The sequence below is a fragment of the Furipterus horrens genome, unplaced genomic scaffold, assembly GCF_987537825.1.
Source record: "Furipterus horrens unplaced genomic scaffold, mFurHor1.1.pri manual_scaffold_11, whole genome shotgun sequence".
Lineage (NCBI taxonomy): Eukaryota > Metazoa > Chordata > Mammalia > Chiroptera > Furipteridae > Furipterus > Furipterus horrens.
This window is the reverse complement of record NW_028327181.1, coordinates 14,882,784-14,910,501: the sequence shown is the minus strand read 5'-3', so window position 1 is coordinate 14,910,501 and position 27,718 is coordinate 14,882,784. Positions and strand designations below refer to the sequence as shown.

Sequence of the window (27,718 nt, the reverse complement as noted above, 5' to 3'; positions counted from 1 at the left end):
TTTTAAATCTATATGTACCTATTTGATTTCCCCCCCTAAAACTTCAGCTAAGCAGCTGTTTTCTCCCATGTAATGTTGCATATTCAATTGTGTATAGAAGCTAGCGCGTGCCCTGCTCCTACATAAGCAATTGCAGTGTTTTGCATGCAAAATTTAAAAAAATTTAAATTGTCCCTAAATGGAGAAACATATCTTTCTAAGCAGCATCAGAGGAAGACTAGTGCTTTGTGCATTTTGATATATTTGAGTTCATTTCTTTTCACAATGTAATACTTTTGATACAATTGGTTTCTCACATGATCCCAGTTCATGTACATCAGAATACTTAAATACTGTTTGAGTTTCATGCTGCAAGAACAAATGAAATGAGCTTGAATTGTGCTACAAAAAAATTAATACAAAATTCTGTTTAAAGTAAAAAAACAAGCAATGAACCCACACACCCTGCTTCTGTTTACTGGCTAGCACTGCACGTGGCCCGTTGGCAGTGTGAGCCTCAGCAAGCTATTCATCCTCTTTGCATCCTATGACTCTTCACCTTCTGAGTAAAATCAGAGTGATAATAGTAACACCTCCCTCAGATGGCTGCTGGGAGGACCTAATATAATAATTGCTATAAAGCCTTAATGCATACTATGTAGTCAATGTTTATCTCCTTTCTTTTTTCACTTAAGAGTATACCAGGCAAATTGTAAGCTCAGCGAACATACTCTCCTGGGTTACAGCGTCAAGGCAGAGGATTTTACAATAACGAACTCTGGAAATGAAAGGTTAAATATGCAGTGCATATTATTTGCCAACTAGTCTTCCTTTAACATTAGCCAAGGTTCAGTCTTTAGCTTTAACAGAGGTACTAAAACCAAGCATTTGTCTTGACACAAGATGTACAGGAAGTCACTGGCAGTCTCCAATGGGCACATTTAACTAAAAAGGCCAACAATTAACCACATGAGCTCTGCTTGCAAATCCTTCCCTTGCCCAGCCCCTAAAAAAAAAAACAACAACAAAAAAAAAACCCTACACACTATACAATGTCTAAGTTACAAACTGCTACACACTCAGTTATAAACTTGGGCTGGGTTTTCACAGTCATTCTATGTAATAGTTAAATTGTATGCTCCAAAAAGATATGTTCAAGTCCTAATGCCTGGTCTCTGTGAATGTGACCTTATTTAACGATAGGGTCTTTACAGATGCAATCAAGTTAAATGAGATGATACTAGATCATGGTGGGCCCTAAAGCCAATAATGAGGGTCCTCATAGGGAAATACAGAGAGACAGAGAGGAAAGACGAATATATGAAGGATGAAGCAGAGATTGGGGGTGACACAGCTCAAGCTGAAGAATGCCAAGGATTACCAGCAATGACTGGAAAAAGCAAAGAAGGGTTCTTTCCTGGAGCCTTTAGAGGAACCATGGGCCTGACAGCACCTTGATTTTGGACTTCTAGTCTCCCAGACTACGGGGGAGTATGTTTCTGTTGCTTTAAACCACACCGTTTGTGATAACTTGTCATGGCTGCCCTAGGAAACTGATACACCATATGACATTTTTGCCTAAAACAGCCACTCTGCCTAGTGGAGATGTCAAGAGTGTAACAAAAACCTTACAGACTCTATAGTATGTTTTAGTAATCTCAAGTCTTTCTTTTGTCTGCCTCATTTGTGACTGTTTCCTTTCTACCATCTTAAAATCTAGGACTATAGTACCAGACAGTGGTACTATGGCTCTCCAACGTCTCACCACCGATGAGTGGGTGTGGGTAGATTACTATGAGGATCAGGTGGCCCAGAGGTTAGCACACGTTGTTGGAGAGGTCAAGGTCCCAGATCCATACCCCAATCAGAACATACTCTGCCTCCAGCCAGCGTTTCACAAGTGTGGCAGGTCAGAGAGGAGGTGGGTCAGGGCACACTCAGTACTGGGCCTGAAAGATGACTCGAAGCTTATGCTCTTCTCAGCGGCACATCATAAGATATGAGATATAAATCCCAAGATGCCTAAGAAAACACTAAAAGGGCTTGGTGGTTATCTTAAAACAAGCGGATCTTTTTTTTTAAAGAGGATTGTAAAGCTGATACTGAACTATTATATCAGTGCCTACATCAAATTGGAAGGTCATCTTTTCTAGGCTAAGTATCTCAATAGGCCACGGCTTGGAATTAATTACTTGTTAAATGACTGTCTTCACTTCTAGAGGGTAGGGCTTGAGTCTTCGAGCTCAGCACTGTATCCCAGGGTCTGGTCAGTGCCTGGCCTGCAGAAGGTGCCTAATAAGTGTTGCCAAGTGAATGAAAAGACAAATAGAAGGAAGGGACGGGGAGCAGGCTTATTCCCCTGGCCCAAGGGTTCCTGTGTCTTCAACAGTAATGGGCGCAGGGCACACTCACTGTCGAAGAGGATGATCCGGCCATCGCCGCCGCAGGGCTGGCTGTGATCCCCAAAGCAGACGCTGTTGCACTCGGTACTGGCTGCCTCCCCATACTTCCAGTAATCAGGATTGTTTCCACAGAAGCAAGCATAGCCCGACTCCATCCCAGCAAACTGCCACAACAGAGAAGCAGTATTTGGTAAGTGTCAATCAGTGATGTCAAGTGACCTGAAGGAGCCTGACAAAGTTGGTCCCCCGCCAGCAACCAGCCTCTTCTTCCCAGCCCACCTTTCTCCTGGGACCTCTCCTTTGTCCCATTCTTGTAACACTTCATTACCCAACGATCAGTAACTATGTATTACCACAGTGTTTCCCCTTCAGTGAGCATGCCCTTTAAATGTTTGCAGTTTTCCTGACTTCAACTGCATTTTAAGGGGGGGAATCCCAAAAGCTTGAATCAGTAGTAACAATAATAATAGCTAACTTTTCCTTATAGCCAGTCCCCTCAGCAAACTCATTAGAGGCCCCATTTAAATTTTATTTTATCTTTTTATATTACCATATAGTAAAACTCTTTATATGGTATATAACTATGAATTTTAATCCATGTACAGATTTGTGTGACTATGCCTACAACCAGGATATAGAACAAGTGCATAACCCCAATAACCTTTGTCATGATATTACCTTATAGTTTCCCCTCCTGGCAACCACTGATGACTTTCCTATTCCTAGTTTTTTCTTTTCAAATATGTCATATGCTATAGACTAAATGTCTGTGTTCTCCCCCACCAAATTCCTGTGTTGAAAGCTGATTCCCGAAATGATAGTATTTGAAGGCAGGGCCTTTGGGAGGTGATTGGGTCACGAAGGCAAAGCCCTCAAGAATGGATTAGTGCCTTATAAAAAGAGACTCCAGAGACACACATACACCCCCGCCCCTTCTGCCACATGAGGACATAGTGAGAATATGGGCATCCATGAACCAGGAAATAGGTTCTCATCGGACACGAAATCTGCCAATGCCTTGACTTTGGACTTCTCAGCCTATAGACCAATGACATTGAGTACCTTTCATGTACTTATAGGCCACTTGAATATCTTCTATGGAGAAATGTCTATTCAAATCCTCTGCTCATTTTTTAGTTAGGTTGTTTTCTTATTGTAAGAATTCTTTGTATATTCTAGGCATTAGATCCTTAGTCAGATATATGATTTGCAAGTATTTTCTTCCATTCTGTGAGTTGTTTTTTCACTTCCTTAATAGTGTTCCTGGCACAAAAAGTTTTAAATTTTGATGTTCAATTTATTTATTTTTTCTTTGATTGCTTCTGCTTTTGGTATTGTAACTATAAAACCATTGCCGAATTCAAGATCATGCATGTTTATACCTATGCTTCTTTCTAAGAGCTTTATAGTTTTAGCTATTACATTTAGATTTTTGATCTATTTTTAGTTAATTCTTGTATATGATACAAAGTAGGGGACCCAAAGTCATTCTTTTGCGTGTAGATATCCACTTGTCCCAGCATCATTTGTTGAAAAGATTATTCTTTCCCCATTAAATGATATGGGACCCTTGTCAAAAATCAGTCGACCTTAAATAAATGTATGTATTAATTTTGGGACTCTGAATTCTACTCTATTGATCTGTATGTCCAGTACCATAGCTCTTTTTTCAGTACAACTTAAAGCTAATTTTGTCTATGGTGTGTTGTAAGGATAGAAGTTCATTTTTTTCTTCCATAAAGAGCTCCAGTTTTTCTCCAGAATCACTGCTGAAAGACTATCCTTTCTGCCTCTGAATTATCTTGCCATCTTTGTTGAAAACCAACCGCCCATGCAAGTGCATGTCTGTTTCTGAACTCTATTTAGTTCCATTGATCTATAGCAGAGATTGGTGCAGTTTTTCTATGAAAGATCACATAGTACAGCAAATATTTTCAGCTTTGTGGGCCACATGGTCTCTTTTCAACTACTCTGCTGCAGTAGAATGAAAGCAGGCATGGGCGGTATGTAGATTAACGAGTGACTATGTTTCAATAAAGTTTTATATACAGAAATAGGTGGGTGGTAGGATTGTCCCACATGCCATTGTTTGGTGACTCCTGACCTATGGGATTATTCTTACGCCAATATCACTTTCTTGATTACTATATCTTTATAGAAAGGTCAGACAGGGTTAGTCCTCCAAAGCTGATCTTTTTCAAAATTATTTTTGTTACTGTTAAGTTCTTTGCCTTTCCATATAAATTACAGGATCAGCTGTCAATTTTTTCAAAAATAAGTTCTGATTTTGATTGGGATTATATTGAATGTATAGGTCAGTTTGGGGAGAATCGACATTGTAACGATATTGAACCTTCTAATCCATGAACAATGCCTGCATCTACATTTATTTAAATTTTCCCTTGCAATGTTACATAGTATACGGTGTATGAGTCTTTAAAATCTTCTGTTAAACATATTCTTGTTATTTATGCTATTGTAAATGGAATTTAAAATTTTTGTTTAAATTTTTAAAGTAAAATTTTAAGTTAATTTTTATTATTTAAATTAAAAAAGCGACTAAGTTTTAACTTTGTTGCTCATTCCTGTTTTCATTCATTTCCCACAGGTAGTCCTTTTGCTCAGGAAATCCTTGGGGAAGTTACGGATCTCTGAAGCCGTGAAATGGGTGACCATGTTACTGGTATCTGTCAGCTGCCACAGAGGCCGGTAAATGGACTACCCAAAATAGTTACGGAAATACTGAGACAAAGCTTGTTTTTTCTCATATTTGAATTAATTTCTTCTGTTTGATTGGAAGAAGTTTTCGTATGACTGAAACCTCACTTCTCACACATTCCCTTCTCTTCCTGAAGAGAGGGCTGGCTCAGTTACTGAATAAAGCCCCTTCCAGGCATTAATTTCTCAATTTACAATAGTGTCTGATCACTCATGTCGCAGTAGTATGGAGCGTTAGAAAATCAAAGACTTTTAGTTGATAGAAAGCCAGCTGAAATATCATTGGTAGAATTTTAGTTTTAGGAAAAATTGGTTGGATTTCTAGCTTTATTACTATTAGATAGGTGAGCCTGGACAAATCTCTTAACCTTTGAGTCTAGTTTTCTCACAAAATGAGGATATCAGGCTAAACGATCTCTTTGTTTCCAGCTAGTCCTAGAGTTCTATATTTCAACAAAGTTGGACTATTTTATCATGCTGCTCTGCTGGGAAATATGACTAACACTTTGGAAGCTACATAATTTTATGTCAAGTTTTAAAGTCCATAATTGTTATCTTAGGAAAATATTATTTAAACTACAGTGAGTCCAAATCAATTTAATGAAATCATTTTATAACAGAAAAAATTTAATTGTTCACTGCTAGCATACAGAACTGCAACTAAGTTTTGTATATGATCTTATTAACCTACAATATTGCTAGATTTACTTATTAGTTCCAGTAGCTTTTTCTTGATTTCTTAGAATTATCTACATACATGATCATGTTGTCCATTAATAAAGAAAATCTTCCTTTCCAGCCTAAGTGCCTCTTATTTCCCTTCCTCATTTCATTGGCAAGGACCTCTGGTACAATGTTGAATAGAAGAGTAAGAGTTGGCATCGCTGTTCTTGATCTTAGGTAGAAGGCACTAAACCTTTCATCATTGAATATGAATTTAGCTTTAGGGTTTTTAAATGCTTTTTTAAAAAAGATTTTTATGCGTTTTTAGAGAGAGGGGAAGGGAGGGAGAAAGGGAGAGATACATCCATTGGTTGCCTCTCATACCCCCATCAACTGGGGACCTGGCCCACAACCCAGGCATGTGCCCTGCCTGGGAATCAAACCAGTGACCTTTTGGTTTGTAGGCAGGTGCTCAATCCACTGAGCCACACCAGCCAGGGCCCTAGTTCTTTTTAATGGAGAACAGTGTTTATAAACCAAGATCTCAGTGCTACATGTGCTCTCTACAACCACTGTGTCATTGTTCCCAGGCCCTCTAAGTGGACAGAGCTAAGAAAAATACGCGTACACACTTCTATATTTATTTCTGTATCTGTCTGTCTATATATCAAAAACTATGCATTATGCTAATAACTTCAATCCCTGCCCAGCACTATCTACTTCATTCTGGTTTTCCCTGGCTCCCTTCTTCAATAGTGAGAAACCTGGCTCCTGTTATACTCAATATATTTACTTAAATAATCAATCCTTTGCAAGCAACCAATCACTTGATCATGTTGGGCCAATTTCCTTGCTCAGTCACCTTTCTAACACAGGCCCTGAACTCTGCCAGGCTATTGTTGCTTGGGCCTGATTAATAGACTTTAGACTGAATTATTAAGGAGGGAAGGAAGAAAAGAAGGGAGGGAGGGAGGGAGAAAAGGAAGGGAGGAAGGAAGGAAGGAAGGAAGGAAGGAAGGAAGGAAGGAAGGGAAACAAGTTAGTTTACCTCTTTTTTGATATAACAAACAATAGCATTATTGAATTTTAGTGGTCAAAGAATGGATTTCAGATAGAGGAATGGATAGGAAGAAAAAACATTTTGAACTGGTGTCCAGGCTGGGCCACTGAAGGTATCAAGGAAGTAACCACGTCTTTGGCTTATTCCCAGACCTCCCACAGAGCCAGAGGTATCCCGGCTCATAACATACAGGGCACAAATAAATACGTAACTGTCAGAAGTCAAACAGGGATGCAGATATTGGGGATGTTCCCCAAGGCACTTTTATTTCAGTCTTCCAAATCCTAAGCCCCACTCTTCCTCCAGCTTCTCCTTGGCAGAAAAATAAAGCTGTATGGCTTCACGGGTTGTGTTACAAAAATGCCTAGATATTTTTAAGTTAGCTCAGCAGAATGCACTTACATCTTTATCTATTTCTATATACATACAGCCACAGAACAATTACCTTGAACCTCTGACTCCGACAAAAACTGATGCAGGTTTGTATGGTAAGTTTGTTAGATGTTTTACTGGCGCCAGTTAGAGGAGGTGGGTTTCCATGATCCTTGTAGCAGCCGAGGTTTCCAGGCACTGGAGAAAAAAGAAAAACAAAAGAATTTCACAACAGCTGGCTGTGAAACACCAAGGAGGAAAAGCATTTTGTGCCAGGTACTTTCATCTCAGTCAACCTTTCCACTCCTAAGGCACAAATAAATAACAAGCAACAAGCTGTAAAAATGGAAGCTAGTGTCCTCTGCTAAATGCCACGCTTCTGTTCTATTTTGAAGAGTACGTGAGGCCCATATAACTAACCCTAAGAAATTTTTTACCTGTTCACTATTGACAGAACTTAGTATTGAAGGGAACTAGGAACACTTTCCTAAAAATAGAAGCTACAATATGTAAATTGTTTCAGAGTCACTAGAGGGCAGGAAAATCCTTTGGAAGCCCATCATTCTACCCCTTGTTCCTTAAAAAGCTCCACAAGTGGGTTTCCCCAAGGCCCTTTGGTAAGTGTATTAGTTTCCTGTTGCAACTAGAACGAATTACTAGTGACTTAAGACAACATAAATTCTCTATCTCACAGTTCGGGAGGTCAGAAGTACTAAATGCATCTCACGAGACTAAAATTAAGGTGACAGCTGATTTCCTTCTGGAGGCTTAAGGGGAGAGCCTCTGTTCCTTGCCTTTTCCATCTCCTGGGAGCTTCCCCTGTCCCTTGGCTTGGGGCGGCTCCACTCTATGCTCTGCTTCCATCAGCACATGACCTTCTCTTACTCCGATCCTCTGGCTCTCTGTTACAAGGACCTGCGTGATTACACTTGGGCCTTACCTGGATAATTCAGGATAATCTCTCCATCCCAAAACCCTTAACTTAATTATACCTCCAAAGTCCCTTGTACCCTGTAAGGGATTACACAGACATTTTTTTAGGTGTTGGGGGATACATTTTTTGGCCTACTGTAGTAAACATATTTGTGTTTCACAATCGCACAATCAGATGTTTTAGTCTAGTACAAAAGGCTGTCTCTGAGAATAAAGAAACCTGAATATATATACCAACTGTGGTAGATGGCTTTCAAAGATGGCCCTCAAGGATCCCTGCCTCCTGGTGGTCATGCCCTTGTGCAATCTCCTCCTCTTGAGTGTAGGTTGGAGTAGTGACTTGCTTTTGACCAACAGAATGTGGCAAAGTTAATGAAATGTCACTTCCGTGATTAGGTTACAAGACACTGTGACTACTGTTTTGCTAATAGTAGACTCTCTCCATTGCTTTCCTGGCTTATGTAGTTTGATGAAGCAATATGTCATGTCAGAGAGGTCATGTGGCAAGGAACTGAGAATGGCCTTCAGCCAACAGCCAGCAAGAAACCAAGACTTTCAGTTTCTGCAAGACTGAGTTCTACCAATAATTATGTATGCTTGAAGTAGATCCTTCCCTAGTGGAGCCCTCACATGTGACTCCAGATCTGGCAGACACTTTGACTGCAGCCTTCTGAGACAGGTAGAAGCAGAGGACCCAGATAAGCTACTTGCAGATTTCCTGACACACAGAAAGTGTGAGACAATAAATGTATGCTGTTCTAAGTCACTATGTTTTAGGATAATGTGTTATACAGAAAGAGCTAACTAATACATCAATATAATACATACTAAATATAAGTTTATTGAATGAAGGAATGAATTTATTGTAGCCCATGGACAAATCAACCTCTCTGGACCTTAGTTTTCCATCTGTGTTATTAATTTATGAATTACTCTACTATTAGATAAAGCCATTTCCCTATTTTCTCTATTTTGCTCCTCACAGTTTATGTAACTGAAGCTATGACGGGACACGAACGAGGCTTGATTCTAAAAGTACTTCTAGGTTAGTTAGGAGTTATATGCTATTCAACTCGAAAGTAAGCCATATAGACTCTTATGTTTAAGGCTGGAAAACAGCACAGTCCAGTTTAATATAAAAGCTTTATATTCACATTAGTCTTCTGACATATAAAAATATACACATGTATATGTGTGTATGTACACACACACACTTTTAACCAGCTCTGCATCTAATCAGCTCATTTTAACTTGGCAGGAAGTACCTCTGCTAACCCAGAGAGTCCCCCTTCCCCCTCTAAGTCAAGTGGTTACCCTTCTCCCTTACGTCACACATGGTTCAAATATAACAAATGTGGCTCACCACACAAATGCTAAAATGCATTTTTCAGAAACAAACCAAGTCTCTATAGTAGCAAATGTAAACAGAAAAACTAGGCAGTAGGAGCCTAGTGTTCAAGGGGCCTGGCTTGGGAATGGCTGGGTTTCAGAATTTAAACAAATGCAGTGAGCTAAGCATCTCTAGTTGGGAGCGTATCATATAAGCCAAGTTTGTTAAAGGGACCTTGTATATGGAAATGCAGGCCATGTACTTAAACGTTTTTAATGAAAACTACTTGATCATGATCATCTTGGTCATTCACTTTGATTTTTGTCTCATTTATTCCTTTATGCTCACCAGTAAGCATGTTATTAGGTATTAGTTTACAGATAGCCCAAGGCACATAATCATAAATGTTAAGATTAGACATAAACAAGGCCATGGGTTGCATTAATGCAGCTGGAATCTATAAGCTTTATTCACAACAATTCAGGGAGCAAATCCAGGCAGCTCATGTTCCACTGGGGCAGTGAATTCCCAAAACACATCGTGAGGTAGATAGATCACTGGAAATCTGATCACACCATGCTGCTGCTCTACCATTTGAATATCAATGGCCTGAGGTATCATCCTTGCCATCCAAGTCAATCACTTGCCAGACACTGTCAATTCCACCTCCTAAAACACTGCTGACATCTGTGTCTCTTTCCACACTGCCACTTCCCCAGTTTGGAACACCATCTCCTTTCTGAGATTCACTGCTTCGGCCTCCTATTCCACCCCCATTTCTAGGCTAACCTTACTCTAATCTAATTAGTGCACTGCCACCAGGATAGTCTTGACAGTACATTCCAGGCAGAAATAAGGGCAAGGGCAGAGGCCTAAGGCAAGAATGAATGATCTTGGCCTTTGCAGGAACAAAGAAGTGAGTACAACCAGTGACAGAGAGAGAAAAGCCACAGGAGTTGCAGAGGTATGCTGGGGCCCTGCTCAAAACCCTCAAAGACCCCTGGCTGCCCCTCAGGGGGAAGTCCAAACTCTCACATGTTACACAAGACCTTGCCCCATCTGTGCTGCTCCCCTTCCCCTTTTCCTTCAGGATGACTCCTCTATCCCTGGGCTCACACTCTATACGTAGGTCAAGATACATCAGAGTGTATCTGCAAGTTTCCCAACTGCACACTGTACTCTGGCCTCTGGACTTTCTTATGTTATTCCCCGTGCTTGGAATATTTTTCACTACTTAAGATTGCAGCCCTCCCATCACTTCCCCTGGGAAGCCCCGTAGCCCTCCCATCATCCCCCCCCCCACCGCCTGCCCCCCACACAAAGGTTACATGCCTCTGCTGCATAGTCCTGTAGCAGCCTAGGCTGAACTTGATTCCAAACACCTGTTTATGTCTCTCTCCCCAGTCACCTACGAACCACTTAAGGGTAAGACCACATCTCTCACACGCCATTGTGTTCCCAGGGCTGGCATGGTCCCCGTCACACAGCAGGTGCTCTAATGAACAACTGTTCTGCATCGACAGCTAAAATCACGGAGTGAGTGGGTAAATGAGGACAGCAGAGTAGAAGGGAAAAGCCGAGCTGATCTGTAACAACGTTCACTTAAAGCAAGTGACCATGGGGTTTGAGACCTGCCTGCTCACCGTCCTCTTTGCCTATCCAGAAACACCGTTTTAGATGACTGAGTTTTCCATAAAGGTTAACTTTAAAACTTAAAATTTTATCTTTATTATTTTGGATGAAACCTTTCTAAAATGCATTAGCTATTTCTTAAAAAACAACAACAACAAACATCACTTAGTTTGACCTACTTGAAAGTTTTCTTGGTGGTTGGAGGTTATCAAGCGTACTTTACCAAATGACCCCAGACTGGTGTGCTATTTTAATGCTCTTGTGTCTGACTTTAATATTTAATCTGTCTCCTTGGTTACTGTCACGGCTGCTGAACCCTCAGAACATTTGAACTGGAAGGAGTCTTAGCACCTACTTCTTTCCACTGTCAGTGCCTGCAGTCTTTACTCATCCTCGTCTTCATATGCTGCTTCTTAGGCGTAGGACAAAACTATCGAGCTTGCTAGAATTGAGTGAAAAATAAGAATAGTTTTTAAAAGTGGAGGACCTTTGTGCTCCCCACCTTCTGCCATCCATGTTATGGCTCAGGAGTTGTGTTTCCTTGCTCACTTCCCAGAACGTGGCACTACTCTGAAGGCACTGGTGCTTCCTCCATCTGTCCAGAAGCAGTCAGCAGTGGTCACAAACGTGGGTTTGGGAGTCAGACAAACCACAGGGTGAACTGTGGCCTCTCCGCAGCAGCCTTTCCAAGCTTAGTTTTATCAACAGTGGAATGAGGAACAATACTGCCTCACGGGTAATTAAAAGATAATGTAAATAAGGTAAACACCACAAGGCCTAGCAAGATAGTATGTGCTGAATAAACAGTGCTATTACCATTATTTGGAATAAGGCTTTTATCATTCAGCACACAAACAGGAACAACCTGCTTAGTAATAGAACAATAAAATAGCATTGAATTAAAGGACAAAAATCAAAGGCAGCCCCCTCAGAACACTGGCTTTGATTCCAGATACTCAAATGTTAACCTCTTACATCCACCAGGCTAGCATACAATGCACTTGCGTGTAAGCACCTTGCATGAAACTCACAGCCCTTTTAGGAAGGCAGGAAAGACATATTATTGCTACCTGACAGAGAAGAAACCAGTTTAGCGAGGTTAAGGGCCTTGCATGGGGGCCTACAAGATGGAAACGGAGAGTAGGGTAGAGCTCTAGGGGTGCAGATTCTCACGCCACGGTTTTTTTCTTGGTGTCCCGGGCCCCTTTTCCTGATAGGGCCCGTCCGGGAAGCTAACTGAAGATGACGCATTAGTCCCTCCACGCTCTGTGCACCACAAGGCTAGCCTCTGAAGCAGCGGCCAGCCAGCCTCAGGGGTGCCACTGCCCTCTGAGTCGCACTGGAAAGTGTGGCTCCAAGTCTCGCCGGAGAAGACACGTCATGTAGTCTTCAAAAGCATTACTGGTCAATTGAGTGGATTTCCAGGCGGTAACCCACCCTTAGCTCTTCCCAGAAGCAGGGAGGAAAACTCAATTTGAAAAAGGATATTTGTTCTCAAATTCCTTTTCACTTTCAATGCTATTTTAAAGTCCTGTGGCTTGGTCATGCATTTTTTTGTCTTACCAAAGAGGCTTCATTATTTTCAATTAAAAAAATTTTTTTTAAAGATTTTTATTTATTTATTTATTTATTTATAGAGAGAGGGGAAGGGAGGGAGAAAGAGAGGAAGAGGAACATCAATGTGTGGTTGCTCTTTGCACGCCCCCAACTGGGAGCCTGGCCTGCAACCCAGGCGTGTGCCCTGACTGGGAGTCAGGGCCAGCGACCCTTTGGTTCGCAGACTGATGCTTAATCCACTGAGTCACACCAGCCAGGGCTATTTTCAAATTTTAAAAAATTATCTTAAAATACAAATGGACCCTTTGTTTATCATAGTTGATGCTATAAAACACATGATGGTAATTACCAACATTCTCTTCAGATGTTCAGAGTTCTTGACAGAGGGAAGTTTTAGAGGTGACTGAGGGGAGACGGCCCTCTATTCCGACTAATCCAGAAACTGTTGTTCTTTTACTGTCCCAGGGAATGGCTGGGAAGCAACCAGGCAGGCTTATTAAACACCTGTTACGCTTGGATTTAAATGTGGCTTCCTGGTGAAGGTGCTACACGCATCTCCATGGGGGTCTCCATGGCTGACAGCCCTCTTCTGAGGACCACCTATGGCCCATGGCACCTTCTCAGGCGGTCTGCTCCCACAACTGCTGCTTGCTGGGGACAGGCCAAAGGACTTGCTCCTCTGGCCACAGCTGACTCCCACTAGGGCCACCAGGTTCTCTCTCCCAGGAAGGTGGAATTGGGATCCAGTTATTCAGTTGTAGGCACTGGACCTGTAAGGTTCTGTCAAGTAGGCATTAAGGCGACCAGCCAGGTTTGAACCACGTGAGTTGATGAGTGAGCTGATTCTGCCAGTCCACAAGCAGGAGGAAGAGTGAAAGCCATGCTGAGAGAGGCAGAGGTGGGAGTCATGTGGCCCCAAAGAGAGTTGGCAAGAGTAGAAACTTTCCAGGTTCTCGGGACACTGGAGTGGGGTTTTGTGATCTACTCCTAAAGTCCTTCCAATAAATCCCTCCTGTTCAAGTCAGCTTGAGTGAGTTCTACTCCTGGCAATCAAACAATTCCTTACAAAGACTGAAAGCATGCCCATTATGGTAAAAGCTCAATTTGAATGTGCATCTTCAGATGGGAATTTGCATAAGAATAAATCCTTACTGTGTTTTCTATTCCAGTGCTCTGGCCAGATATGGGATATTTGTTTAAGAAACTAAAAGCAAAGTTTTTGTCCTGCATTTTAGAAAATTCTTCCCTGGGTCTGCAGAACATCTTTTATTTTTTCTGGTAAGTTAAATCTGCTTCTTCAGAAATGATGCAGAGACTGCTTATTTTAAGTGTCATTTAACTATGTGTGGCAGAGACTATCTTTTGCCCCAGGCACTCAGCATTGGTGCCTGGGTAGCTGATGTCTCCTGTCTGTGGTATGCAGTTAGACAGACAGGAGCAGAGCAAGGAAGACAGGCCAGGTACAGAAGGTCACCGGGGCAGAAAGCCCCAGGTGCCTAGCAACTGGCAAAACTGGGAAAACAAGGACCTCACCCCCAGGGCAACCTTTCCTCCCCTAGCATATCCATGGTCATGCGCTTCAGATCCTCCCCTGAACTTTCCTTTCCTGGCATGTTGTTGTCATGTGGCAACCCCCCCCCCGCCCCCACCCCCTGAGGAGAAACAAGGGGTGAAGACTGGCCTCATGCGAAGTGGCCCTTGCATGACCACTCCCTTAAGCATTAACCCCTAGAGATAACATCAAGGCCTCAGTTCTGTTTCAGCTCCAGGCCCAAAAAAGCAGCAAAACCTGACAAGTGATGCCATGGCTGACATCAGGACCAGCTGCATTCACTGATGACTCCCTGCCCTGGTGCCAGCTAATCAGTGGAGACCATGGCCCTGAAAGGACACACCTGGAAAGCTGATGAATATTCTATTGAGATCCTCCCCTGCGACCTCCCCTAAAATTCTCACCCTTAAAAGGCCTTATGACAGAGGACCCAGAGCACTCTTCCTTCCAGAAGTGCACCCACCTACACCTTCCCCTCTCCTTCCTCTTCCCTTCTCCCCAAGGCCCGTGCCTTTACCCTTCTCTTCCCTAAGCTCCAAGGGCACCTTTCTTTTCTTTTTTTGTCTCTGTAATTTGTTTCCTGAGTCCATTTCTTCTACCACTCACTTCTACCTCTGTGACTTTCTAAATAGACTTTATCTTATAGTTTGAGTTTGGGCTCTAAAATCTCTCCTAATCAGAACTCAAGTACCAAAGTTGCTGAACCAAGGTCAGGTCTGACATCACTGTTCTCACACCTGGTGTCTTCTCACCGCCACCACTTCCGTGAGAACGAGGACTAAGTACACATGAAATTTTTGCCATGGAGTCCTATCAGAGGACCGATGATCTAGAATACTTTCATCAGAGAATTAATGGGGTAAGTGTAGATTCATCCACACTCTCAGCCTATGACCATAAGCATACTGTACCCAATCCTGTCTGCCTAAAACCGTTTCAAATCTGATAGCTGCCATCTTGGTCCAAGTCCTATCACAATATGGCCCCACCTTACCTCCATGAATTTATTTCTAAACACCAACTCTCCTTTTCAGTCACTCTGAGTCTTCAAGTAGTCCCAAATGTGTCTCTGAGTCTATAACAACTCACCCATATAAATAAGTAAACAGCCTTTTTTCACCTATGAAATTTTACCTCTAGGGGAAGGTAGTAAGAGATCCTAAGGATCCTGACCCCCATACAGCCCTGATGTATTACAGCAGTAGTTTTCTTCTGGTGGGAGTTCCTTCTCTGAAATGTAACTTCTGGTTATTTAATGTGATAGACAGTCTCCAAAGGAGACTCTAATATAATTTCTCCCCTCCTCTGTCCATACAAGTGTGTCGTTCCCTACTTTAATAGTTGGAATCAATTTCATCTACACTTGAATCTGAGCTGGCTTTTTGACTTGCTTTGATCAATAGAATGTGGTGGACTTCTGAGTTCATGCCTTACTTAAGAGGACTGGCAGCTTTTGCTTCCTCTTCTTTGAAACCAGCCAGGCACCATACAAGAGGTCTGAATATGTTGCTAAAAAGAACAGTCACCCAGATAGAGTCCTAAAGCCATCCTGAATGTCCTGCCCCAGCAGAGCCCCAGCTGAATGCAGCCACGGGACTGAGCCCACAGGAGAGTAACAGAAGAGCAGGCTGGATGAAACTCAGCCAACCCAGGGAATCAGGAGACACGATAATCTGTTGTTGTTTTAAGCTACCAGGGTTTGGGGTGGCTTGTTAGGCATCAGCAGATAACTGAAACACCTTACTCCACAAAAGTTCAGTCCAAGTTCAAGAGGAATGATAAAGCTGTGCCTCTGGGAAGAAGAGCTCAGTTTGTTGAGTTGAACTTTTTTTTCAGGGACACCACAAATACCCCAGGCAAGGAACCACAGAGTCATCTTTTACTTTTTTCTGCTGTTTCATCCCTTATATATTCCACTTGTCATCAAGTTCAGTCTTCTTTCTAAATATCTTAGATTTAACCCTTCCTGACTTATTTCACTGCTGCCATCATAGCCGAGGCCCTTATCCTTTGGATTTAGAAATCTGCACCCACCCTCTCCTCCCCAGACTTCCTTCCTCTGATCCGTCCTATAAAATGGACACCGGCTCATCTTCCTAAGCGAGGGCTTTCAGCACGTCAGGTCCCCATCTAATCAACTCTGGCTACCAAGGTCTGATCTGGTTCCTCTTTGTCCACTCTTCTACGTGGGCAGATTGGTTCCCAACCCACAAGCACAACAATCCTGTGCCCTCCCTCCAGGTCCTTGTCAGGCTGTTCACTGACCCATCCAGCTCCAACCACCTTTCTCTGTGATGATGACTCTAGTTTCCACAACTCATCCCGAGCCCTTTCATCTTCAAAACCTCACAGCACTCTACCTCATAATTCAACCTTATTTATTTAATTGATGGGCTGCTCCCCAATTTTCTCCTATGTTTATAACTCAGATTCCTAATTACATCGTAATACTGATGGTATGGACTATTTCATATATATATATTGCTTACTGTATATATCTGTCACTGAGGAAAATGTCTATTTGGTTCAGAAAGTCTATTTTTTTATAATTTATTTATCCTTTCTATTACAGTTGTCCCACTCCCCCCCCCCCACAGCTTCCCCTACCCTGCCCACCCAGAAAGTCGATATTTTTAATGGAAAATTAAATAACAGTCACTGCCAAAAACAAAGACTAATTGAGTATATGCCAGATATAAAGCCACAGAGCTGCCCTGTAAGAACAAATGCAGGGCCTCTTGTGTTCCCTGAGTGCAGTGCCACGTCAGTCCCCAGAGGAACAGCCACCACAGACACTGAGGCACCTCACTGAGCCCCATGGTCAATTAGATAAGAAGGGAATGGATAGAAATAACACGCAGGTTAGGCATGACCTACTCAGGAATCGGATGACAGGAACATGCCAATGGTAGTCTGTTTCTTGGAGGAAAGCACAGGTCACCACAATACCCGCCGATACTTTCTTGCCTACTGTGTGCTAGGTCCTGGACTGAGGATCGTTTGTATTTTACTCATTAATCTTCGAATTCCTGGAAGGCACAGATGAAGAAACCAAGGCCCAGGGGAGAGTCATTTTGCCATAAGCTATTAAATCAGTAGTGATTCAAACCTAAGCTAGTGTGACTCTCAAGTCCACATTCTTTTCACAAGTTTGTGTTTTCTCTTATTGGAAGACACACAATTTTATGTAATCAGAAGTACCGATGAGCACCTATTACGGCCCCCCCCACTGTGCTAGGAGTTATGGAAAATTGTTAAGAAATATGGCTTGATGGGGAAAAGCCCCCATAAATTCCATCAGCACCCCTCCATAAATAACAGACAATCCAAGTAAAATTAGGGTGTCTGCTATGTAAATACAGTTTTAAGAGAAATCCTTGAGTCCCCCTTTCTACCTTAAGCTTCTCCTTCACAGAAATTCCAGAGCTACCCCTGCTCCTATCATTGAAAAGCTTAGTCTAGTTGGCAAAACAAAACTACTCATATAAAGCAAGAATAAACAACAAAAAGCAGGACTCTGACATGGCTAACTTAGGCAGTCTAAAGGGTTCAATTAAAAACATAACCTAATTGTAATGGAAAGACAGAAGAGGTGAAAAAAATTAGTGTGCATAATTTATATTCACTTCAATATTGCTTTGGCTATGGGCTGAGTTTGAGGTTTCGTTTTAGCTGTAAAGGGTTAACAATGCACAGAGTTGTGTTTTTTTCAAGGTGAACTTCATGCGATGAAGAATGGAGAGACCCTGAGGCCGGGACAAGGCTGCCTGATGCAGCGTTTCATGCACAGGGTCCAACTCTGGGAGCCGGTTCCCAGCTGAGAACAGCTGGGCTGGGAACACCCGCGGAGACAGGAGACAGCGCAACATTCTACAGGGCCACTCTGCTGTGCGACAAATGCTTCCTGGATACCACTGTAGCCTGCTTTCCTCCTGGGGCCTGGGATTTCCCAAACCCAGAGAAGAAAAGAAAATGACTTAGAGCTAACAGCTTGAACTGCAGACCTTCTGTCGCCACTGAGTTAATCCTTTGGTTTCCACAATGTTAAAAAAGCAATCTTAATACTTCAGCATACTATCAGAATTTCAAACTCTAATTCCCAAACAATCCACAAAGAGAATTCTCAAGAATGACCTCAACAGTAGCCGGGATCCATCCCAGAATCCCGGTTTTCATGGAAATAAAAGAAATGGGGCTGTTCTCAAGTACTGGAAGGAAAGGCACTGGCCTTGCCATTGGGAGTCCGAGACTCAAATCCTGTTGGCTCAGAGTGGAATCCTCTTCAAACCACTCAACTACTCTAGCCTCATTTTCTCTTTAGAACAACGGGTAACGGGTGGTTAGAAGAGGACATACCACTGCTTCATAGGGTTATCAAAAAAGTTAAATAAGAAAATGGGAATATAAGTGCTTTGTACCCAGCAGATTCTCAGCAATAGCTCAAACAAAAGCTAAGACACACTAAAAATCAGTGCTGACATTACAATGCAGAAAATGTTAACAGAAACAAAACATTTTCTATAATTTAGACACTGTCCTGACCACCACTGCCAAAGTGCCCTTGGCTTTTTACTCAAGCCCTGAACACAGCTTTAAAAACTCTTATTAGGGTTCACAGTTGGAAGCTTTCAAATCCTGATTTTTGGGGCTCCATTTCTGTAAGGAACAGCAAACCCGTTTTAACAAGGTCAGGGTGTTATTTAATTAAAAGCAACTTGAGCCAGTAAGGTCATTGGCTGAAACTGACCAAAGGTCCCATATTGCTCAGGTGCTATCACTGGTACCCTTGTAGGGCTGGTCTGTGTGAACAATAAAATCTCCAGAAAACTTCTCACAGATAATAGAGTATCTTGCATATGCCTATCTGTTTATGTGTCTGTCCTTAGTTCTAGACTAGGGGCTCCCCCCGACAGGCTGCAGACCATGCCATCCTTGTGTTCCCCATGTTGTATAAGGTCTGGCTTATGATTGGAGCTTAAAAAATGTTGTCACAGCTAATTATCTCTAAAGTCCTTGTGATTCTAAACTTTAATAACTAACTTTAAATAACTATCTTTACTAGATAGCTTTAACTTTAATAATAACTAACTCAAATAACAGTTTTAATAACTTTAAAGGATACCTAATAGTTTTATTAACTTCAATAACAAAAACTCTAATCACTAATTTTAATAACTAACCCAGATACCTGTGAGCTACACGTAAAAGCATTACAATTTAGGTTACTCTTGTTACACATTTGAATCCAGGTACTCTGAATGCTGTATGTATGCATTTAATTTTTATAATATTTAAAATATTATAAAACTTTAAAATATTATAAAATTTATATTTCGCAATGGAAACTTTCAGATACACACAAAAGTAGGAAAGACTAATGAGCCTGTCACTCCACGTCAATAAATGTTCACTTTTTTAAAAAAAACATTCTCATTTCCTCTATTTCCCTTACCCCAACTTACTCACTTTTTGGAAGACTGGACCATTTTAAAACAAATCCCAGACATAATATTATTTCAACCACAAATATTTCAGTATACATCTGTCATTTAAAATAACTTTATTGTACCTAATAAAATTAACAGTGATTCCTTAATATAATCTAATAGTCTGTATTCAAACTTTGCTAATTATTTCAAAGATGAATTTTTATAGTTGAGTTTGTAGCAATCAAGTGAATGTTTTATAGCAAACAAACAATAGCTCTCGGGGACGAGAAGGGAAGTTTCTCACGCCTGTGGCCCAAATCAGCTATGTGTGAAGAAAATTATATTAGCCTTTACTACCATTTGTAGGTTCCTTCTCCCACTCACAACTAGATTATTTACTTAAAAAACAAAACAAAACACAACACCTGTTATAAAGAACCCATAGGTAAAATAGAGCAAAGCAAAAGCAACACTGAGGTCCACACAAGCATGTCCCTCAAAAGTAGTGAAATAAATGGGAATTAGAATGGTGAGGGTGGTTTTTTACAAAAGAGACAGAATTTGCTTTTAAAATCTGTGTTACTTCTGCCTGCACTAAAAACTTGGGGTTTCTGAGAAACGTACTGGTAGAGTAGTTTGAAGAGCAAATCCCATTACCTCAGAGCTGCTCTCCTTCTAACAGGAAGTTCTGATCCGTTCTCCATAGGTCAAGAGCACGGTTCAAATTTCTCTTGGCCCCCCTTTTGAGTCATACTTCATGTCCGCCTCCCTCCTTGTTTTAGTCCCTATGTAACGCGCCGAGGGGCAGAGATTCCGGTCTTCACACAATAGCCTACCATTCAACCACATTCTGCTTTGTCTCTAAACATTCATTCCCCCTGGCTCCTGCTGTGCCTGTTATATTCAGATATAAACTTTTCAAAACTCTGATCATGTCACAGGCCTTTTCCTGTATGACAAGTTCAGTGCTAATCATGAATAGTGGGCTTCACACAGAGGGTTAGTATTATTCATGAAAATTATGACTCTACTTCCAAAAATAGGGCAAAACTGGCTTAAAATAGGCAGGCTGTATCTCCGTTGAGTCCACTAGTCAATTACCAAGGTCTCTCGCTGCAAATGTCACAGGAGTTTTTCTCAACTATGTTAATCAGACAAACTGGATGCACAGTGTTCTGCCAGACTCAAGGCTTGAGGCTCGGCTTAATGGGGCACCCTGGTACCCACAGGGTGAACGTGAGGCTTTTCCGAAGAACCGAAGCCAGTCACTCCCTACCCCCTCAAACTCCAGTTCTTATTCCCAACTTCTGTAAGTCTCCCTACCCACACCATTTCAAGGCCAGCTTTAGAAGCTTTGAGAGGGTTACCAAAGGGCCATAAAAAAAGGAAATACCAGTAATATTAAATTTTCCCTTTTTTTTGGAACAGCAAGACACATCCAATAAATATTATGAATTAGAGGGGTACTAGGTGGCTTGTATAAGTTTTGCTCTAATTCTGTCTTTTGAAACTTAATTTCAGTGACCACATAAGTCAGCTCCCATTGGCCCAAATTATATTTTATAAAATGCAAGTTGAGGATTATCTTTCCAAATGAAAGCAACCAGATTGAAATCCCTTCTTTGCCGTTCCCGAGAGAATGACATAGGCTGGTACTAAAAGACTATCTTTGTGTAGAACAAATGGACCGAGAAAAATTTGCTTTCCTTTCCCCCTACCCCTTTCTTCTTTACATAACTAGAGCCAAATGAGATGTTTTTCATTTTAAAAATTTGATTAAGCAGACTGAGCAGAAGCCCTTTCTTCTGGTCTTTACTGTTTTCTCAGTTCTGGGACTGAATCAAGACATACTCAGGTTAGGAGGATAGTGAAGCTACGGCCTAACCGCCAGGCAGTGGTGAGATCCGGAAGTTTAACTTATAAAAGGTGAGGACTGGGCCTGCAGCCCCGGTTTAGAAGGTGCCCTTTCCCCATGAGGCATCAGAATCTGGACTGTTGGAGTGGGCGCGAGAAAGGGGGTCCCAGGTGCCATGCGAACCACTCTATATCCACAGGCTCCTGAACTGAGGAATGAGAAAAAAGGCAGGGCAAGGAGTAGGTTTAAATAACAAGGAAAAATAACCCGGAGGGAGTTTTTATGAATGAGCTGTCCTGCCTTCAGCTCTAGGAACTGAGAAACCCTGCTCCTTTGGCATATTTAGAAAGGTATTACAAACACTACATTAGTGAACTGCTTAGTACCATGTTTAGTTTTGGCTTCTGTACTTTAAATCTTCCTACAATATTTTGTACTTTGTTTTAGAGTATCTTTCTAAGAGTCTCTGTCACATCATTAATTTCCTGAGGGTCAGGGTATCTTCCTGCCTTTGCATCTGGCATAATGTAAACACTGAATATAGGAATAAATGAGTGAACTGTTAGAAAACAGGCCTCATAGTAAGAGACTGAGGAATTTTTTTTTTGGTAGTAGAAAGGGACAAGTTGTAAATTTTCATTAAAAAAATACCAGAACCTCTTTATGCTAATGTGAGGATAAAGGGTATCACATCAGCTTTGGGGGGTATTTAATTAGATATTTACTGAAAATCATTTTTTAGGGGACATAGCACATTAAATCCAAATAATAAGTAATGCCAAAACTTAGTTTTATTATCTTCATTCATTCTAAAACAAAGTCATTCACAAAAATACGAGGTGTCTCCCTGGCTTGCTATGGAGCTACTGTTGCCTTCTCTATTGATGGAAAAATAAGCATGAGGAAACTAAGTAGAAACAGAAATTCCGGTTGAGCTTATGCACCAAGGAAATGGGATCCTCAGGGAGCCAGGCATTTCCATTTCTGAAAATCCTCAACAAGAAAAGTGAAATCCTCAGGCCAGGGCGGCTTCTCCTTTTACCTGCTTCATGAAATCCACCTGCCTGAACTACGGGCCCTCTGGCAGTGGCCTTCCCACGCTCCACTCTGAGTGTTCAGTGTCCTGAAACCTACAGGTGGTGCATTAGTCTTACTCTGGCAAGCAGGTATCTCACAGTACTTCCAGTAGACGCCATCCTCATGCTCTGCCACGTAGCACCAGGGGCTCACATCTCCATCGGGGTTTCTGTTGGGGAAGAGGACACACCAGTAATATTTCCATCATTTTAAGTCAACAAGCTCATGGCTTTTCAGTTTTACCAAAAAGGAACGCTTCAGCTTCTGGTATTTTTCATAATTGGTATGTACCTCAATGCTACCTCTTACGAAGGAGAAATGCTAACACCTTTCTCCTCCAACATATACTTCAGAGCTTGGGGGCAGGAGGGGGTAGAAGGGGAGTAAGCAAAGGTGATATATGTTTATACAAAGACACTACAGTGTAACGGGGACAACTGACCGCTGAACAAATCATGACAAACAGCACTGGCACCTTAAGTGTGCATATGGAATTTCCATGGCTGGGAGAGCACAGGTACTCTTTCTGCTGTGGATAAGAATGTGAAGGATGTAAGTAGTCAGGATGGCTAAAAATGTGCAAACCCCCTTCACTTGGCAATTTCTCCTTTAGTACTTTATTCTACGGAAATCTTACAAAGGTGTTCATCACAGCATTTTTATAATACAAAAAGGTTACAAACAACAGTTAAGGATTGGTTAAATAAATATGGTATAGCCATATAACAGAATGCTAGGTGGTGTAGAGACACATTTTAGTAATATGGAAAATTTACATAATATAGGCTCCATTGACAAGCTTTTACCAGGATTGGGCTGGTCAACTTCTTTCAGGGAAATGGGTCCTATTCTTATTTTAAAATCCTAACTTCTAAGAGAATTCTGAAGAAAACTGGGCCAAAGAATTTCAGTCAGAAACTACAGTCTGGTAGCCCTGGTACCAACTTCTGATATAGCAATAATATTTTTAAAAGATTAGTTTCACATTTCTAAAAGCGCGCCTTGGAATAAATGCCCTGTAAGGTCTTTTCAGCTCAGCGATGCCATGACAATAATGGGCAATACCACAGAAACTAACAAAAAAATGGCAGGGGCTACTGGACACACAGAAAAGCCTCGCCTCTCTTCACTGCTTCCCAAGCTCCCTTTATTTAGACTCAGAACACTGGAAACCTGACACTCCAGTTAGGCCGGAAATGGGCATAAAGACCCAGCAGCAGGAGCTTTGGAGCAACCCCTATCAGGCTTGAGAGGGATAAGCCTATTGTGTGGCCCAGAAGATAAGACACCCTAAAGCACAAAGGGTCCTTTTATTTTTTGTGCCCAAAGGCAGGTGCCAGCGCCAATTCTGCTCCTCCCGTCTCCCTGTCTTCCCCTCTGATCCAGATATGCGGAGCCCAGAAAGTGCATTCCCTTCACTCGTCATCTCGCAGACCTCTCAGCTGTGATGGATCTGGAAACCTCACACAAGACAAACAGTGTCGGATGTCAGCCGAGAAATCAAAGTAGGAGAACTTGTACAAAGCCCTTCTTTAAACAGTACTTCACTGTCATCTTCCTCCCTCTATTCAGTGTTCGGCTTTGATGTAGTATTTGGTAAAGACCTTAGAAAACAACTGTTTGTTATCAATGTCAAAACCATTCTGAAAAGCATCAGAATAGCTTAATAAAGAACCAGCAAATTCATCTTTGACTTCACTGCAGTGCTAAAAGCAAAAGGCCCAGACTCTCCGATGTGATAACAATCAACAATTTCGGCCTCTCTTTTTGCAGTGTAAACTGGTAGTTCAGGCTGGGTGCGTTCCATCGAATCAATGCAGGGGAGGGCTGCAGCCAGCCGGGGCTGGGGGTGGGGGGGGAAGGTGGCCATCCCTGGCTCTCACTGGGCTCTTAATGAATCTTTACTAGTACATTTCTGGGAGCCTGTGGAGAGAACAGGGTGCTGACCTATGAGTAAATATTTTTCTTCATATAAATTAAACCTCAGTGGAAATTTCAAGTTTACCTTAAAGTCAGACTTAAAAACAGGCACTCTTCTGAGAAGACTTGCTTGATAGAAAGCAAGAGACACTTAGAACAAGAATGTAAGTAACTACGTAAAAACAAAAAACAAACACTGGTTTTTCTTCCTAAATACTCTTCCCAACCCAACTATTCCTATGAATAGAAAAACTAGGGGAAGGAAAATATCAGAAATGAAGTGGGATTAAATTTTTAATTATGCAAAAAATTTTAATGAACATGTATCGTTTTGAAAATAAATTGTAAAAGAATTGCTCAATGAGCTTGTATAACTTTAACAATAAAATATAAAAACCAGCAAAATGTGAAGTAGCATATATGCAAATTGTTACCTCTGGGAAGTGGGGCTTGGTGGGGGGATGGGTATTTGCCAGGAAAGAAGTAAAATGCAGCACTTTATATTTAAACAATATATGTCTGTAGTTTTGGGGAATTTTTTTGGAAAAGCTTTTAATACTATTTTTTTATAGTAACAAACTAAAAAATAATGCAACACAACCATGGGGAAATGGCTAGCTGGTACAGATTAGGACAGAGGTGAAGGAAAGAGCCCAGCAAATGGCAGGAGAAAAAAAAAAGAAAAGAGCTGAACGCACAGGGATAATAAATACAGACTATTGACCTGGTGACTTCAAGACAACCACAAGGGTCGTAGAGTGTTAACAAAAGCACTAGAGAGGGCAAAAGGTAAACAGTGTCACCTCTGCCATGCAGGTGTAAACATGGCGGCTCAGCTGGGTCAGCATGCCACGGTTTAATTTCCAACATACGGTGGGACCGGGGACACTCTGTGTGGCTCAAAGCGTAACTTAGGAATCATTTTGCCCTGTCCCAATGGCTCCAGAGGCTGTCTTTGCACCTGTCCTAATAATAATTAAATTCAACACATTGCTGAAATATGAGTCACATTACCAGGATCTTGGGTATAAATAGCTAAAACAAAGCTATAACCAAAAGTGCTTAGAACTGTTGCTCTGATCCCTACAGAACAGTAATTTTTTATTTGTCTTAGATCACTAATAACTGAGAATCTGGTCAAAGTCATGGATAATCTCCCCAGAAAACTGCAAGTACACATTTGAAGCATCATAGGCCTCAGGTTAAGAGCCCCTGCTAGAATCAGACAGGGGAAGAGCAAAGAAACACCTGTCTACTGAAAGGGAGCAAACAGCACAGATCTCGGCTGCCGCTGCTCCCAGAGAAGGTTATCCTGGGCTGGCAGAAAGTGGGTTAATGCGGGGCAGCTTTTTTTTTTTTTGCTCAGAAGCACAGGGAAGTATGGGACACAGATGGTGCTTTTGCTTGACCGCTACATTCACAGCAGCTTAAGAAGCTTTGCTGTCCGTGACTGTCCACTGGTGAAAGGGCCGGCTGACAACCTCCTCCCACAAAGAGACACACAAGTGAGCGGACAGGAAGGCAGAGCTCTGAAAACCAGCATCAAAGCAACCTGAGCTGAAAGGGTGGTAGATTGTGTGTGTGTGGGGGGGGGGGGTGCACACAAAGTGTGAGAGAAAGATTTTTAAAAATAATAACAAGGAAGGCCTTCTGAGTTGGCCAAAAGGAGACAAAGACGCTTTCCCTGGTTGTGAGCAAGGTTGGAAAAGACTGAAAGAGGAGACCGGAGATTTTTTTTTTTTTAAGTACTATGCAGCCCCATCTTACCTGCAATAGTTGTGCTCGCCCAGGCCCCCCTCCCCGTTGGGGTACTTCAGAGTGTTGTATGGGTGCTGGAAAGTCTCGTTCCAGAACAGACATGGCTTCCCGCTTTGTAGTGCGGTCCAGTTCTGCGTTCCCCTGTAATCTGCACCATTGGCTGTGAAACATTCTAGGAGAAAGAAAAGAGAGCAAACTAATTTTCTGGCAACATCTATGGTCTCCTCCCTCTCTGGTTGATGTTTTATTTGTTTTGCTTGGACCAAGCTGGAAATGGAGTGTCTTGGTAGATCGATCCCGGACACAGGAAAACTAACATTGTTAGGGCCGAGTAAATCTGAATCGAAATACCCTCCAAATGCTCATCTTGGCACTGGTTTGTCTATATACACTAGAACATCTTCCCTTAAAGCATACACAGCCCAACTAAGATATAAACAGGGAGCTGAAATGTATCGAAGCCCATGAAGTGAACCAGGAAACCCCCAAATCTGGTAACAGTTGGCAACAGCCACCCGTGAGGAGTTCTGGGTGCTCGGAGGGGGTCACTGCTCTTGCCAGTGTCTCTGTGTGGTAACTAGAACCAGGTCACCAGCTGTAACTGAGCTCTCCCCTACAGTCTGAAAGGCTGCACTGACACTTGGATTTAATAAGACCATCGGATACAGCAACGCTTTGGAATCCCAGTCGCACAAGTCTGGGAATGACTCACATTCCCTGGTAATGAAGAACAGTTTTCCCCATGCTGTTAAGAGATGGAGGTGCAACAAAACAGTCGACAGCAGGGAGGACAGGCTGAGCTGGCATTCTGTCTCACCTGTTTCTGGAATTTCTTCCTCCAAGACACACTGAACATGGTCTCAGCTACATTTTGTACTGTGGCAAAATCCGTGTAGGTGCAACGATGTGCTTCTAAAATCTCAGACTTTGGGGGGATGGGCACTGAGGCAGATAGCATTTCCCCCCACATATTGCACACATTGAATTCACAGAGGTTCATGAGAAAGGCACAGTACAAAGAGCAGTTTTTAAAAATTAGCTTAGCTAAAACAGAAGCACTTCAAACCCTTCTTTAAGATGTATCACTAGGAACCTGATGATCTGGAGGAGTTACACTAACATTCTGAACTTGACTTATTCCCTTCTCCTGGCATGCACTGACCTCTAACATCCGGTATCAAGGATCCCCTTGCAGTCCACGTGCCTACTCCAGCCGAGGCATGTGCACAATGTGAGCACATTTGTACTCTAGAAGATATTTCTTTTAATATTTAAAAGTCTATCTACAGACCACCTCTCTTCCTGTACCCCTTTCTCCCACTAGCTGGGCCCTGTGTTTTGTCTGGAAGAGCATGGTTTTATGGATAGCCAAAATAATCTGGAATTCCAGGCTGCACAGAACACTCTAGTGTTTGGTGGGACTTTCATATGTTACGATGTGTGACACTTCATGTACCATGGCAACCAAACCCTCTACCAAG

The 27,718-nt window shown here is 42.0% G+C and overlaps 1 protein-coding gene across 2 annotated transcripts in view; it reads right to left on the bottom strand.

Annotated features, from left to right (window-relative positions):
- The window catches only part of KREMEN1 (kringle containing transmembrane protein 1), a 52,970-nt gene that overhangs the window by 10,596 nt on the left and 14,656 nt on the right, over nt 1-27,718 (bottom strand). For both annotated transcript variants that reach the window (XM_090291773.1, XM_090291774.1), the window contains exons 2-5: nt 26,247-26,409; nt 22,637-22,728; nt 7,268-7,392; nt 2,392-2,545 (exon numbers count right to left, since the gene is read on the bottom strand). In XM_090291773.1, coding sequence (XP_090147899.1) covers nt 2,392-2,545; nt 7,268-7,392; nt 22,637-22,728; nt 26,247-26,409 — 534 coding nt within the window. The remainder of the gene's footprint in view (nt 1-2,391; nt 2,546-7,267; nt 7,393-22,636; nt 22,729-26,246; nt 26,410-27,718) is intronic.